The 14,041-nt window shown below is 48.2% G+C and overlaps 1 protein-coding gene across 2 annotated transcripts in view; it reads left to right on the forward strand.

Annotated features, from left to right (window-relative positions):
* Positions 1–13,498, forward strand: part of Col9a1 (collagen type IX alpha 1 chain) — a 52,080-nt gene extending 38,582 nt beyond the window's left edge. For both annotated transcript variants that reach the window (XM_070010116.1, XM_070010118.1), the window contains 10 exons: positions 355–408; positions 1,108–1,179; positions 1,789–1,824; positions 2,717–2,761; positions 3,992–4,024; positions 6,554–6,700; positions 6,875–6,929; positions 7,638–7,826; positions 10,328–10,405; positions 12,742–13,498. In XM_070010116.1, the coding sequence (XP_069866217.1) occupies positions 355–408; positions 1,108–1,179; positions 1,789–1,824; positions 2,717–2,761; positions 3,992–4,024; positions 6,554–6,700; positions 6,875–6,929; positions 7,638–7,826; positions 10,328–10,405; positions 12,742–12,923 (891 nt within the window). In that variant the 3' untranslated portion in view covers positions 12,924–13,498. The remainder of the gene's footprint in view (positions 1–354; positions 409–1,107; positions 1,180–1,788; positions 1,825–2,716; positions 2,762–3,991; positions 4,025–6,553; positions 6,701–6,874; positions 6,930–7,637; positions 7,827–10,327; positions 10,406–12,741) is intronic.
* The last annotated feature ends 543 nt before the right edge of the window (positions 13,499–14,041 follow it).

The following is a 14,041-nucleotide window of genomic DNA, read 5'->3' on the forward strand; positions in this document are numbered from 1 at the left end:
TTTCTTGCTCTTCTGGGGTAGAAGGTCATTTGCCAGGCATTGCTTTAGCATGTTCTGCAGGGCTGAAAGTTGAGTCTGTGCTCCAGACCCCGCACACAATCTGAATCCTGTCTCGACACTGCAGGAATGCAGAGTCCAGCGTGGAGCTGCATTCTGTACATAAGACACCAGAAGGGTCAGGAAGTGACTCCCTGCCGTGTCAGACGCCTCTGCCCTCAGTTGAAGGGAGAATATCTTGATGACTTTTATATCTAAGTAAATAAAAATACAGGTTGAATGTTATTTATTCACATAGTGCTTAAGCATTTGATTTGGGCAGCTAGCTAATAGACAGTAATGTGTGTGGCTTCACAGGGCAGCAGAGGAGAGACAGGACCGGCGGGGTCCCCAGGCCTGCCTGGCAAACTGGTAAGTAAGGCTCCAATCTGCTTTCAGGAAGACATTTTTTAACAGTTTTTTAAGAGTACCTTTTTAAGAACAAGTATGAACCAGGTACCAGTGCTTGATACCTATAATCCCTGCTATTCAGGAGGCTGAGATATGAGGACCGAGATGCAAAGCCAGCTTGGGCAGAGAAATCTGTGAGATTCTTATCTCCAATTACTACCAAAGAGCTAGAAGCAGCGCTGTGGCTCAAGTGGTAGAGTGCCAGCCTTGAGTAAAAAAGCTCAGGGACAGCACCCAGGCCCAGAGTTCAAGCCCCAATACTAGCACTAAATAAATAAACAAAGAAAAGCACGAGAGAAAACTAATTAACAAAAGGCTGTTTAGTCAGTGGCCTTTTATTTTGGTCGCTTGATCCATGTGTGAAAATGTAAATGTGGAATTTCAAAACTGTATCTTGGGTACCATGGAGGATGTGTTAACCATGTGACTCATGGTACATGTGTGAAGTTCAGCTGTGCGGTGCACGTGTGAAAGTCGTGTGATACATGGTGCACATGTGACAGCCACGTGATATGTGGTGTACCCCCAAAGTTGTGCAATGCTAACCATGGATGTGCAGTGTGCATGTGGAGGTGAGTCGTGTGACATGCAGTACACATGTTTGGCTGTGGTCTCTCTGTGTTGTGGAGACTCTGACTTGGGGCTCTGTTTGTTTTCCAGGGCCCCCAGGGCCGCCCGGGCCTCCCCGGTTTGCCTGGGCCCCCAGGCCTCCCGGGAATGAAAGGTGACCGGGTAAGCTACCAGCACCTATAGGCCTTATTGACGAGAGGGTTGGTGCCTGTCCAGACCCAGCTTGCTCTGGGCCCAGTGAAGATGCTTTCTAGGGTGTGTCAGAGAGAAGTCCACCCTGAAAGGTTTGTGCAAGCTCCGAGGCTTGGTCAAGAAGCCGGTGGCTCACCCCTATGATCCCCATTACTCCCCAGGCTCAGATCTGAGGATCTCAGTCTGAAGCCAGCCTGGGCAGACACATTCAAGACCCTCATCTCTAACCACCAAAAAGCTAGAAGTAGAGCTGTGGCCCAGTGTAGAGTACCAGCCTTGAGCAGGAAATGCCAGGGACAGCACCCAGGCCCTGAGTTTGAGCCCCAGAACTGGCACACAAAAAAGAAGTAACATCTGTTGACTTAGCAGAAGAACAGAAGTCTACGTAAGAATTGCAGCTGCAGAGTACTTAGTTCTAAATTGTGCCAGGGGCCCCTGTGGCGTCAGGGACCCCGTTCTTGTGAGACATGGGGAGGGGCGTTTCTCATGCCATGCCTGCCAGCCCAGTGAGGGGGGCTGGGTAGACAGCAAGCACCTCAGAATACCAAAGCCGTGTTGTTTCTGTTCTGTCCACAACAGGGTGTGACCGGCGAGCCCGGCCCAAAGGGAGAACAGGTGAGCGCAGAGCGTGACGGGAGCCGAACAGCAGCTACCCGCCAGCTTAGGGGTGTGAAATGATGTCCTTCCTTCCTTCCTTCCTTCCTTCCTTCCTTCCTTCCTTCCTTCCTTCCTTCCTTCCTTCCTTCCTTCCTTCCCACCTCTCCTCCCCTCCTTCCCTTCTGCCTCCCCCCTTCCTTCCCTCTTCCCCTCTTTCCCTCCCTCCTCCCCAGCTGCCATCCCTCTCTCCCTCCCAGCCTCCCTCCCTCTTTCTCTCTCTTTCCTTCTCTATTATCTTTTAAGTAGCTGTACAAAGAGGTTGTTGCCATTCAAAACCCCAGCTTGTGAGTGCAGTGCATTTGGATCAATGTCACCTCTCCTCTTGTTCTCGCCCCCTGTCCCCCAGCCCCACCCCCCCTCAACTTATCAGCTCCATTTTGTCATACATACACTGGATACCACGGCTGCATCCTCCCTCCCTTCTCTCCTGCCCCTCCCCTGCGCCCCCCCTCCCCCACGATCTGCTCTCCCTGGTGCTCATTTTGTTATTGCTGTGAGTGAAACTCACACTTGCCTTCCACAGAAGCCATGGCAGCATACTGCTCTTTTTTTTTTTTTTTATTTCTGGGCTCCCTTTCCTGCGGTCAGAGGCCTCTTTCAGGCTTGCCAGGTTACAAGATTGCGGGCTGCGCTCATTACTGTAAACACCTGGGTTCAGCACCACTTTGGTAAGAGCTGTCAGCCTCACCTGTGGCCCCTTCTGGCCTCTGCCCTTGGTTTGGCCTGGCCTCCAGCACTGAGACGTCACCAAGGGCATTTTCTTTCTATACACCTTTGGGGCTAGTGACTGGGTAAAGTTGACCCGGGGGACAAAGACGGAAAAGTGTGACCTTTTGCCGTGATTTTTCAGGGAGCCTCTGGTGAGGAGGGGGAAGCGGGACAAAGAGGCGACCTGGTGAGTTTATTTGTTTGTTTTTTCTTTCTTATAACTGCTTATCAATTTTGAATTCTGTTAGAAACACACTCACATATGAACATGTGCGTGCATATTTTATCATACGGTCATACTCACTTCATCACCTTCTTTAAAGTCCACCCTTGAAGACTCCCAAGATGACAGGCAAGATACAGGAAAGTGGAGAGGAGTCCTATCCCCAGGCCTTGGCTGGAGGGTCCCCCATCCCTAGCTCTCTTGACACTTGGGTGACGGAGACACCTCTGGCCTCGACCTGGGCACCTTGGCGACTGTGCTGTCAGCCTCTGCAGGAAAAGCCAGGCAGAGCTCCAGGGGCAGTGAGTCAGCTCTAAGGCTTTGGTTTGCCTCAAACCCACCCAAGAGGTCCCCTCCATCTGCACAGGACGACACTGTCAAGAGTTCCAGCTATGGAGGGGGAACGCATATTCTTGTCCACCGCGTGTCTGGGTCTGCGGGCACATGCAAGGGTTCACATACAACCTAGCATGGCCTCACTTGGAAACCCAGATCTTGCTCCTGGGGGCTCAGGGTGAGCAGCTGTTCATGAAATCGCTTTGGGAATCTTAGTGCTGTACAAAATTCTGGTAATGTGTAATTCAGGCATTCAAGATTTAGAATACAAGTAGATAGAACATCTGAACTGGGCAGATGATTACTTTAAGAATGAAGAAAATTAACGAAGATTATTATTCATTGTTTGAGCTCAGAAAATGTTTGAAATCATTGTGTTTTATATTAGAGATTACCTGATATATCAGCACTTGAGCTAAATTCATTTAGAATGAATGATGGGAAGATTTTGATTTTTTTTTCAAAGCTTAAGAGCATGTACATTTTGTTTAGGCTTTGGGGGAATGAATTTAAAATTATTAGTGTTGAAAGCTAAGTTTTCATAATAGGTTCAGATGCCTGTTACATGTTGAGACAGGATGTTACTTACCATCTTTCACCTGAATGTTTCGAGTCCTAGACAGATCTGTGGGCAGGTCTGACCCAGCCCTGCCTGTGTCGCTGGAGGCCGGGCCAGCCCCATTCACACTGGCCACAGCGTCAAGTAGCAGAATCGGAACTAGAATCCAGCTGTTGAGCTAGAGTTTATGGTGCTTGTGTTCCAATAGTTCAGTAGCTTTTTCTTTTTTAAATGTTTTGGGTGGGAAGCTATCGAATATGAATATATTGCTCTAATGTAATCTTGTTTTACAAATTTAGGGAGATATGGGATTGCCTGGCTCAAAGGGATCTGTAAGTATAATCCACAATTTTTCATGAAAAATTTTAAATTAAAATTTAATTTAAAAAGTAAGGAAAACTGGATTGGGAAGTTGGCTCAGTGGTAGAGTGCTTGCCTTGCATGCATGAGGCCCTGGGTTTGATTCCTCAGCACCACATAAGTAGAAAAAGCTGGAAGTGGCACTGTGGCTCAAGTGGTAGAGTGCTAGCCTTGAGCTGAAGAGCTGAGGGACAGCGCCCAGGCCCAGAGTTTGAGTCCCATGACCGACAATAAATAAATAAATAAATAAATAAATAAATAAATAAATAAATAAATAAATAAATAAATTTAAGGATATGAGCCAAAGCAGTGGCTCCAGCTTGCAAGCCTGGCTCCTTGTAGACAGAGATCAAGGGACTGGGGTTCAAGGCCAGCCCAGGCAAAAAGGAAGTTGGAGAAACTCGGTCTATCTCCAGGCCTGTGCAGGGTGGCACCTGCCAATCATATGGCTGCAGGTGGCCTGTGTGTTGGGGGGAAGGTTGGTGCCCTGTGCACCTGTTATGTCCAGTGATGTAGAGATGAGACACGCATCGCAGCCGGCCTGGGTCTAAAGTGAACCCTGCCTTGAAAACATGGGAAAAGGCATTGTGGGGCTGTGGCTCACGGAGTAGAGTACCTGCTGAGCAAGCATGAAGCCCTGAGTTCAATCCCCGTTGCTGCCAGTAACAACAACAGTACCCCTTGTCATAATCAATAAAACTGCATCACGGGAAAGGCTCTGGCTTTAATTTAATTCTTAGAAGGCTTTAATTCTTAAGTTTAATTCTTAGAGGGCTTAGCTTCAAGGAACTAAATGCCCAAACTTAGTAAGTAATTAGTTAACCCAGTACAATCCACAGCAATGGAAATAGATCTACCTGCCCTGTTCCCAGGGTTTCACTACACTGCATGGTCTAGACTGGAACTCACTATGTAGCCCAGGCTGGCCACAAACTCTTCCTGCTTTAGTCTCCCCAGTGCTGGAATTACAGGCATGCACCACCATGCTTTGGTTTTAAATTAGTCACTCCAAATGGAATGTTTTTAATACTGTAAATGGGTTTATGAATGTTACAAGGTAGGCTCTATTCTGCTCACCGAATAGGTCATTTTTAAAGAACTGGCTTGGGTTTTGCTTTGATCATACAAGTGGATTTTATCGGCAGCTACAGGATTGTAAAATATTCCAGTATCTTTCTTAGTCTCATATGTGTCCCAGTCAAGGAAGCAAGCTGGTGACATAGGCAGAAGACGATGCAGAACTAGAAAGGAACATGATCAGCATGTTTTATTTTGTCATTTTGTGGAAACTAAGCAGTGCCCTTACAAGTTGGATCAGAAACAATTCATAGGAACCCTGAAGTAGGCATTCATGTGAAAGGAATGCACACAAACACTGTGAGACACCAAGAAACGTGCAAACAGGCCATGCCACTGCCCCCAGCTCCCAGCGAGCCCAGGCCTCTTATTTCTGGTGTGGTCTCCATTTCCCAGAGTATACCCAACCAGCTGATAGCATGGCGGCCACTGTCCCCTGAGTAAATAGCACACCCTCAAAATGCTTCAAGAGAAACAAGAAGCACAATGAAATCAGGCTCAGAAAGGCAGACAAAGCCCGTTTTTGTGTGTATGTCAGTACTGGGGTTTGAACTTTGGCTTTGTTGCTAGGCCCTTGGCTTCTTCACTCAAGAGTAGCACTGTACCACTTGAGCCACAGCTGCACTTCTGGCTTTGTGGTAGTTAATTGGAGATAAGAGTCTCATGGACTTTTCTGCCTGTGCTGGCTTTGAACTGCAATCCTCAGATCTCGGCCTCCTAATTCGCTGGGATGACAGGCGTGAGCCACCAGTGCCCGGCTTGGCAAAGTGTTTTAATGCCACATTTTAGACGCGGTAAATGCATTGGTTTAGTTTATGTTCATGTTTGGTATCTTCAAATTAACCCAGAAGTTATGAAAGCTAAACAAGTTACACTTTTGAGGTAGGTTTGTTTTATGTGTGTTGCAGGAGTGATGTTGAAATAGAGGAACTCATGGTATTGTTTATTTTTTGTGAACATAAACTTCTAAGAAGCCTTATGAAAGTCAGGAGCGTGGCACTGAGGCCGGGCTCAGGGGCGGAGCGTGTGCCTGGCATGTGCGAGGCTCTGGGCTCGGCCCCAGCACCAAAAGCAACAAAAAGAAAGCCAAAACAACCCCACCCACAGAGCAGATCCTAGAGAGAGTAGTTTGAGTTGGGAAAACGCGATCTGAAACAGTGTTATTCCAGTGAAGATTTGGAAATGGCAATAATTGTACACACTTGTATGGCTTTGCTATAACTGGAGCTCTCAGGAGACTGGCTGGTTGTTGGGGTACTCCTCCAGGGTGCGTGGTGCTCCCCTGGGGTGGATGGTGCTCCCCTGGGCTGCCTCCTCACCAGGCAGAGCGTAGAGCGTGGGCTCCAGGAATGCCTGGTGTTGGTGCTGGCAGCAGGACATACCTTCAGGTGTCTGGCCCGCTGTGCCCGCTCTCTCTCTTTTAGGCTGGGAGCCCTGGGGAGCCAGGCCTGCGGGGGCCAGAAGGAAGTCGGGGGCTTCCAGGAGTTGAAGGACCACGTGGACCGCCGGGGCCCCGGGGTGTGCAGGGGGAGCAGGGTGTCACTGGCCTGCCTGGCATCCAGGGCCCTCCGGTGAGTGGATGGTCCTGGGGTTCCGGGAGACGCCCCGCTGCAGGGGGTTCTGGGAAATGCCCGGCCGCAGGGGGCCTCTGCCCGGTGGGCTAGATTGAAATCCTGTCCCCTGGGTCTTTCCTGGGTTACATCGCCTGCACTTCCCCAGTGAACCACCTTTCCATTCCTGCCCAGGGGAGAGCTCCGACAGACCAGCACATCAAGCAGGTCTGCATGAGAGTCATGCAGGGTGAGTAGCCACAGCCTCTGAGCCAAGCCTACGCTAACAACACTAACAACACTAACTCCTGCATGGTGAGCAAGTCAGCCACAGCCCAAGCCCGTGAACTCCTGCTGCCTGACTTAATCCTTGCAGTTTGTATGGCAAATAAAAGGGACGCTGTCTGCTGTCAGAGTGAGAGGATTTGAGTCATACTTGCATGCGCAAATGTGCTCATGTGGGCACATGTGTGGGTGTGTACGTGCCAGTACTAGGGCTTGAACTCCAGGCCCCAGCATGATCCAAAAGCTTGTCTACTCAAGCCTGGTGCTTTGCACTGAAGCATACCTCCACGTCCAGCTTTTTGGTGGTTCATTGGAGATAAGAGTCTCACACATTCCTGCCCAGGCTGTGTTTGAACCCTGATCCTCAGATCTCGGCCTCCTGAGTGGCTAGGATTACCAGGCCTAAACCACTGACCACCTAGCAGGTTTTAAATAATATTAAAGCCAATGTTGTTTTACCAATTATTTACAGTCGCTCATAGCTTCATAATAAAATAGTGCTTTTCTGAGTTAGCCTTTCTTTATCTTTTTATTTTTATTTTTTGCCAAGTTGGGGACACATATGCACGTGCGTGTACACACACACACACACACACACACGCACGCACGCACGCACGCACGCACGTGTGCACACTTGATCTGAATTACTCCTGGGTCATTTGCTGTCTTTCAGAACACTTTGCTGAGATGGCTGCCAGTCTGAAGCGCCCTGATGTGGGCATCTCAGGACTCCCTGGGCGCCCGGGCCCCCCTGGACCTCCTGGCCCTCCTGGAGAGAATGGCTTCCCTGGTCAGATGGGGATCAGGGGCCTCCCAGGGATCAAAGGTCCCCCTGGAGCTCTTGGTCTGAGAGGACCTAAAGGTAAGAATTTGCCCAGGTGGGAATGGGGGGGCAGGGCATACCCAGATTTTTCCCTTGAAGGTCATGGTGCTCCAGTGAAGGTCGGAGGGCAAGCAGGCCGCCAGTTTGGCCGTGAAGGGGTAAAGGGGCCACCTGGCCAGCTCCAGCCAGGACCATTCATTCAATCACTTGTTCAGCATGTGCACAACTGCATGTTAAAGAATGAATTTTGCCGGGCACTGGTGGCTCACGCCTGTAATCCTAGCTACTCAGGAGGCTGAGATCTGAGAATCGAGGTTCAAAGCCAGCTGGGCAGGAAAGTCCGTGAGACTCTTATGTCCAATAAACCACTAGAAAACCGAAGTGGCGCTGTGGCTCAAGTGGTAGAATACTAGCCTTGAGCTGAAGAGCTGAGGGACAGCACCCAGGCCCAGAGTTCAAGCCCCACGACCGACAAAACAACAACAACAAAAAAAGAATGAGCTTTAACTGGGGCTTCTTGTAAGTCTGGCAATGTTTCAAAGCTTCAGAGATTGAACCAATTGGAGAGAGAGAGAGAGAGAGAGAGAGAGAGAGAGAGAGAGAGAGAGAGAGAGAGAGAGAGAGAGAGAGAGAGAGAGAGAGAGAGAGAGCCTGCAGGGCTTCGGTGCAGGGCTGTGGTGTAGTGCCGTACAGTGCGGTGTGTGCTGGGGTAGGGTGCGGTGAGGTGTGGGGCTACAGTGTGGGGCTCTCTCTGGGGCCTCACCCCAGGGTGGCCAGAGGGTGGCCGCGCTGTACTGGCCACGGTAATGGCCAGGCCACCCCAGGCTGAGCGCTGGCCTAGAAAAAGCACTTGTCCATGTTCTTGCTGCCCATCACCTTGTGGGGGGGGGGGAATCTGCTTTTGTGTTTCATGTACCAGTTCTGGGCTGAATCCAGGGCCTGGGCATTGCCCTGAGCCTCTGTACTCAGGCCTGGTACTCGGCCATGCAAACCACAGCTCCCCTCCCAGCCTTTGTACTCAGGACTGGTGCTCTACCATGTGAGCCACAGCTCCCCTTCCAGCCTTTTGGTGGTTCACTGGACATGGGTGTCTCAGGACTTTTCTGTGAGGCTGGCTTTGAACGCTCATCCTGTCTCAGCCTCCTGGGTAGCTGGGGTTACGGGCATGAGCCACAGCACCCAGCCGTTCTTCACATTTGGAATGATAAATCAAGGCCAACTAAAGTTACAGGAGGATTTCCACAGTTCCTTCTGCTTGTCATTCCTCCTTGATGGTGGAGGACCAGGGGACCGGCCCTGACTTCCCTTCCAGCTGACCTCCACTGTCCCCTCCCTCATCGAACGCAGACCCCCCCCTTCCTCACAGACCAGCAACTGTGTTCATAGCTGGTAGGACTCAGGACTTCTCCCTTTGAAGGAGGGGACCCACATTGTTCTGACTGAAATGCTTTTCTAAGCAAACTTCACCATCCCCTCCACTGGGGGCTTTTGGGGGTGGGGTTTTGATGGACATTTAACTTAGGAAAAATGGACAAAAGATGTCATTCCATTTAAAAGTATTTACAATCTTCTTTTTTTGGTATTGATTAGAAACATTGTTTCGTTCTTGTTACACTTGTACATTTCCAATCAAGCTTGTTTCTAGCTATTTAATATTTTAATTTCTATTATTTGTGGTATGTTTTACATTGTCTTATAACTGCCATTTGTACCTAAATATTGATCTTCAGATATTAATTTTAATTTTGAACCCGATACTTTACTCAGATTTTTGTTTGTAGCAGCTTTGAAATTGATTTTCTAATTTTAAAATATATACTCATATCACCTGAAAGTAAGAGCAGTTCTCTGTGTGTGTGTGTGTGTGTGTGTGTGTGTGTGTGTGTGTGAGCACAAGTATTAGGCTTGAAATTAAAGCCTCCAGCTCTCACTTGGCTTCTCTGCTCAAGGCTGGCACTCTACCATGTGAGCCACACATTCATTCTGGCTTTTTACTTGTTAATTGGACATAAAAGTCTTAAAGATTTATCTGCCCTGGCTGGCTTTAAACCTCGATCCTCAGATCTCAGCTTCCTGAGTGGCTAGGATGACAGCGTGAGCCACCGGCGCCCACCTGGCTACCCTCAGGATGGTTTTACCTCCTCACACCCCTGAGTGGCAGCGCAGCCCCAGGGGCAGTGGCCATCCTGTTCCTCTGAACACCCTGCCTGCCCTGTGTGACCTGTAAAGCTTTAGGTTGAGATGAATATGTTTTGTCATAAGAAGAAAGTAGCCTTCCATTCTTATATTACTGAATACCAAGAATGCATATTCAGTTTTGTGAAATGCTGCATCCATGTCTATGCCCACAATCCTTCTGGGTGTTTCTGCTTTAGCTGTGGTAAGATGAGGAACTGAAGTTTTACTTTGCTTCATGTTGATGGCAATCTAGTTTGCTGCAATCTCCTTCCCTTCGGAATTTTGGCTTGGCTTAAAGTTTAAAATGCAGAAGTGTGATTTAAAAACATATGCAAAAATAACCTTTCTTTTATGAAATGCAGGTGACTTGGGAGAAAAAGGGGAGCGTGGTCCTCCTGGGCGAGGTCCCAAAGGACTTCCAGGAGCTACTGGCCTCCCAGGTGAGTGGTTGTGTGTGTGTGTGTGTGTGTGTGTGTGTGTGTGTGTGTGTGTGTGTGTGTGTGTGTGTGTGTGTGTGTGTGTGTGTGTGTGTGTGTGTGTGCTGCTGATCTCTAGGTGAGTGGTTGGGTAGCACATGGGGAGAGGACACCAATGTAGAATTAAATGATCTGTGAGTCATGGGTGGACCTTTTGTGTGAAAATAGGTGTCAAGACTTGAAATATTAATTCTTAAACAGATGCTTTCAGAAGCATAGTGTCAGCTGAGAACCAGTGGCTTAATCCTAGCTGCTCAGCAAGCTAAGATCACAGTTTGAAGTCAGCTTGAGTAGAAAAGCGTCTCTTATCTCCAATAACCATGAACCAGTAGTGGAGCTGTGGCTCAAGTGGCAGAACTTTTGAGCCATGATCCTCCAGATCTCAGCCTCCTGAGTACTTAGGATCGCCGGCAGTCTGTGGCTCTGAACCACTCGTATTTTAGTTTCCTAGCAGAACTTGAGGTGTGGCTGGAAATGCATTGTGGGGCCTCCTGGCACAGCTGAAGCAAGCCCCAGAGGCACTTTTGTGAGCAGTCTGCTGTGGCTCTGGCTAACTTCCCATCTTACCTGAGGAAAGACCCCTCAGTGTCTCTCCCAAGATGTGTGGATGATGCCCAGAGCCTCCAGTGCTTCCTCTGGCCTGCCCCAGCTGGCTTGCCTCAGCTCCTTGCCAGGGTCCACTTAGTATTAGTGCTTGGCTGGGTTTGTCTCATTAAGATGTCTGCTGCTAGCCAGGCACCAGTGGTTCACACCTGCATTTCTAGCTACTCAGGAGGCTGAGATCTGGGGATCCTGGTTTAAAACCAGCCTAGGCAGGAAAGTCCATGAGACTCATCTCCAATTAACCAGCATGAAAGCCAGATGCTATGGCTCGAATGATAGAACACCAACCCTGAGCAAAAAAGCTCAAGGTCAGAGCCCAGGCCCTGAGTTCAAGCCCCTGGACAGGCATAAAACATAGTGGAACAGAACAGAGCGAAACAAAATATACTGGCTCTACCAAACATCACAAAAGTTAGCTCAGCGGAAGAAATGAAGCATTTTGTACACACAGCTTATAAAACAATTGTATGATTCATCAGCCTATGTAACCCTGAGAATTAATTGTTGGCAAGCAAACAAGGGCCCCCATTTGTGTTTGAGATCAGTCTCTCTTCATTACCACTCAAGTGTGCAGACATGCCTGACCTCTTTCTGTGTTACATGGCTGCCCCCTGGTGTTCATCCAGAGAGTGACATGGATGTTCATGTTTTAGAATCTCAAATGTCTTTATGGATCCTTGAAATGTAAACACCAAAAACAAAACCCAAACTGTATAATCATTAGGCAGATAGCACAGCTAATGTATATTCATGTGTCATATAGTGATATGTACAGAAAGACAGGCCTCTACGATTAGACATATGTAATGTGACCACTGAAATGGGGAGAAAATGGACACCTCTGAGAAAAGAAAGAAAACTAAGTCTAAACAAGATCTAATTGAGCATGTAGGTTTGGTTTCAGCTGCTGTGATGCAGGGCAGAGCTCCATCATAATTTATAATCTCAGCATAAAGAACTTGTCAGTGGAAAACAGACCTTTGCAGAAGTAGTCTAAAACATAATGCAGCTCCCAGCTGTAGTCCTAGCAACCCAGGAGGCTGAGATCTGAAGAGGAGATCTGAGGATGGAGGTTCAAAGACAACTAGGCAGAAGAGTCTGAGACTCTAATCTCCAATTAACCAGCAAAAGGCTGCCAGCCTGGAAATGGTGCTGTGCTGAGTGCTGAGAGGAAATGGTGCTGTGAGGGAAGGGAAATGGTGTGTGTGGAATGCTGAGGTGCTGAGCTCTAGTTTTGGTGTATCACGTGCATGTTTTCATGTAACTGTGCTTTTAATGTGTCCATTGTATGCTGAGAAGTAGTTTGCTCACCTCAAAGATGCTTTTGCCATGTACTGAAGCAAAGCATATTGAGACAATACTTTTGAGTCGGGCAGTATTGTACACCTGCAGCCCATGGCTGGCCACAGCTCGGTTCTCAGTAGACGTGTCTGTTCTTCAGTGGAAGGTTTCCTGTTGCACAGCACGGCTCTATTGGTGGAAATGAGGGGTGTGAACACCCAGCTCTCGTCCAGCCCTAAATTTCTCTCAAACCCAAATCCAGTAAGGGATTTCTCCCCGTTTTCATCATCATCCACCATTTCTGAAAGCATGGATGAAGTCCCTGATCTGCAGCGGCGGCATAAGGGCTGGGTGTGCTGTGCTGGTTTGCAGCTGGGAGCTTGCTCTGTTCACATGGACAACCTTCTGTGTTTCAGGTGACCCAGGCCCTGCCAGCTATGGGAGAAATGGCCGGGACGGGGAGCCAGGGCCCCCTGGTGTGGCAGGGATTCCAGGGGTGCCTGGGCCCCCAGGACCTCCTGGACCTGCAGGTTTTTGTGAGCCAGCCTCCTGCACCCTGCAGGCTGGCCAGCGAGCATTTAGCAAAGGGCCTGAGTAGTGAGAGGCCTGTGCAGCATGTGTAAACACAGCTGGTGGAGAAGGACGCCCAGAAGCTGGGCAGGACCACCACCCGTCACCTCCTTCAGGAGGACCTGGGTCCCTCTTGACATCGCAGATTTGGTACGATGGTGCTATTCATCCCTTGCCTCTGGAGAGAACACAGCTGTTGCCAACAAAACCAATACCTGTAAATGAACGTATACCCCTCTTCTCGAGCCCTTGGACCTGACTGTGTTCTCTACATGTGATGTATCCGGGCCACTGTCAATAAACAAAAACAACGGGTTTACCTCAGTGCCTGTAGTTGTGTGTGTCTTTACTTCAGAGCTTGACCAAGGCACACAGAGTACTGCCAGGCCAGTCTGAGTAATCCACTATGGTCAGTGGACTCGGTGCTTTACCTTCCATCCATATGCTCAGTAGCCAAGAACAGACTCTAGAATTGCTTTTACTTATGTCCTCTCCTGTTTTCCATTTTCAGAAGGAATTTTGGTTGATTTGTATGTATTGTGTACCAAACCCACCAATATTTTGTGCTCCTCTATATTAAAGACAGAAGTATAACACCCTGGACCTGAGATTATTTGAACAATTCAAGGTAACATCGCTGGTTGTACCAAAAAAGCAGTAAATACAATTTCTTAATCTCTTGCTTTTTAAAAATAATCATGTTCAATGTATTAATGTTTAATGCATTTATATATATTAAAAATTTAATTATTGGTTTTTTATAGGTATATATTTGTAATATTAGTGACATTCTAAGAAATTCTATAGAGGGAATTACTTGTGATGGATTGTGTGTGCATGCGTGTGCATGTGACAGATTGTGTGTACATGAGTACATGCATGTATAGGGCTGTATAGATTTTTGAACCCACTCCCCAGAAAAATCATAGCTGTATGTGCACATTTCTGCATATTTCAGATTTCATGGCTTTAAGTGTAGTTTCAATTAATCTGTAGGCTAAGAATCACTGATCTTATTTCAATGGTTTGTTACCTCCTACCTAGAGATTCACTGTTGCAAAGACTGATGTATGTTTTATGATTTCTTATACATTTTACAGAGCAGCTTAGCTGCAGCACTGTATTTTTTCTTTTCTTTTGCCAGTC

Source organism: Dipodomys merriami, unplaced genomic scaffold, assembly GCF_024711535.1.
Source record: "Dipodomys merriami isolate MVZ:Mamm:240054 unplaced genomic scaffold, mDipMer1.0.p SCAF_8, whole genome shotgun sequence".
NCBI classification, from domain to species: domain Eukaryota; kingdom Metazoa; phylum Chordata; class Mammalia; order Rodentia; family Heteromyidae; genus Dipodomys; species Dipodomys merriami.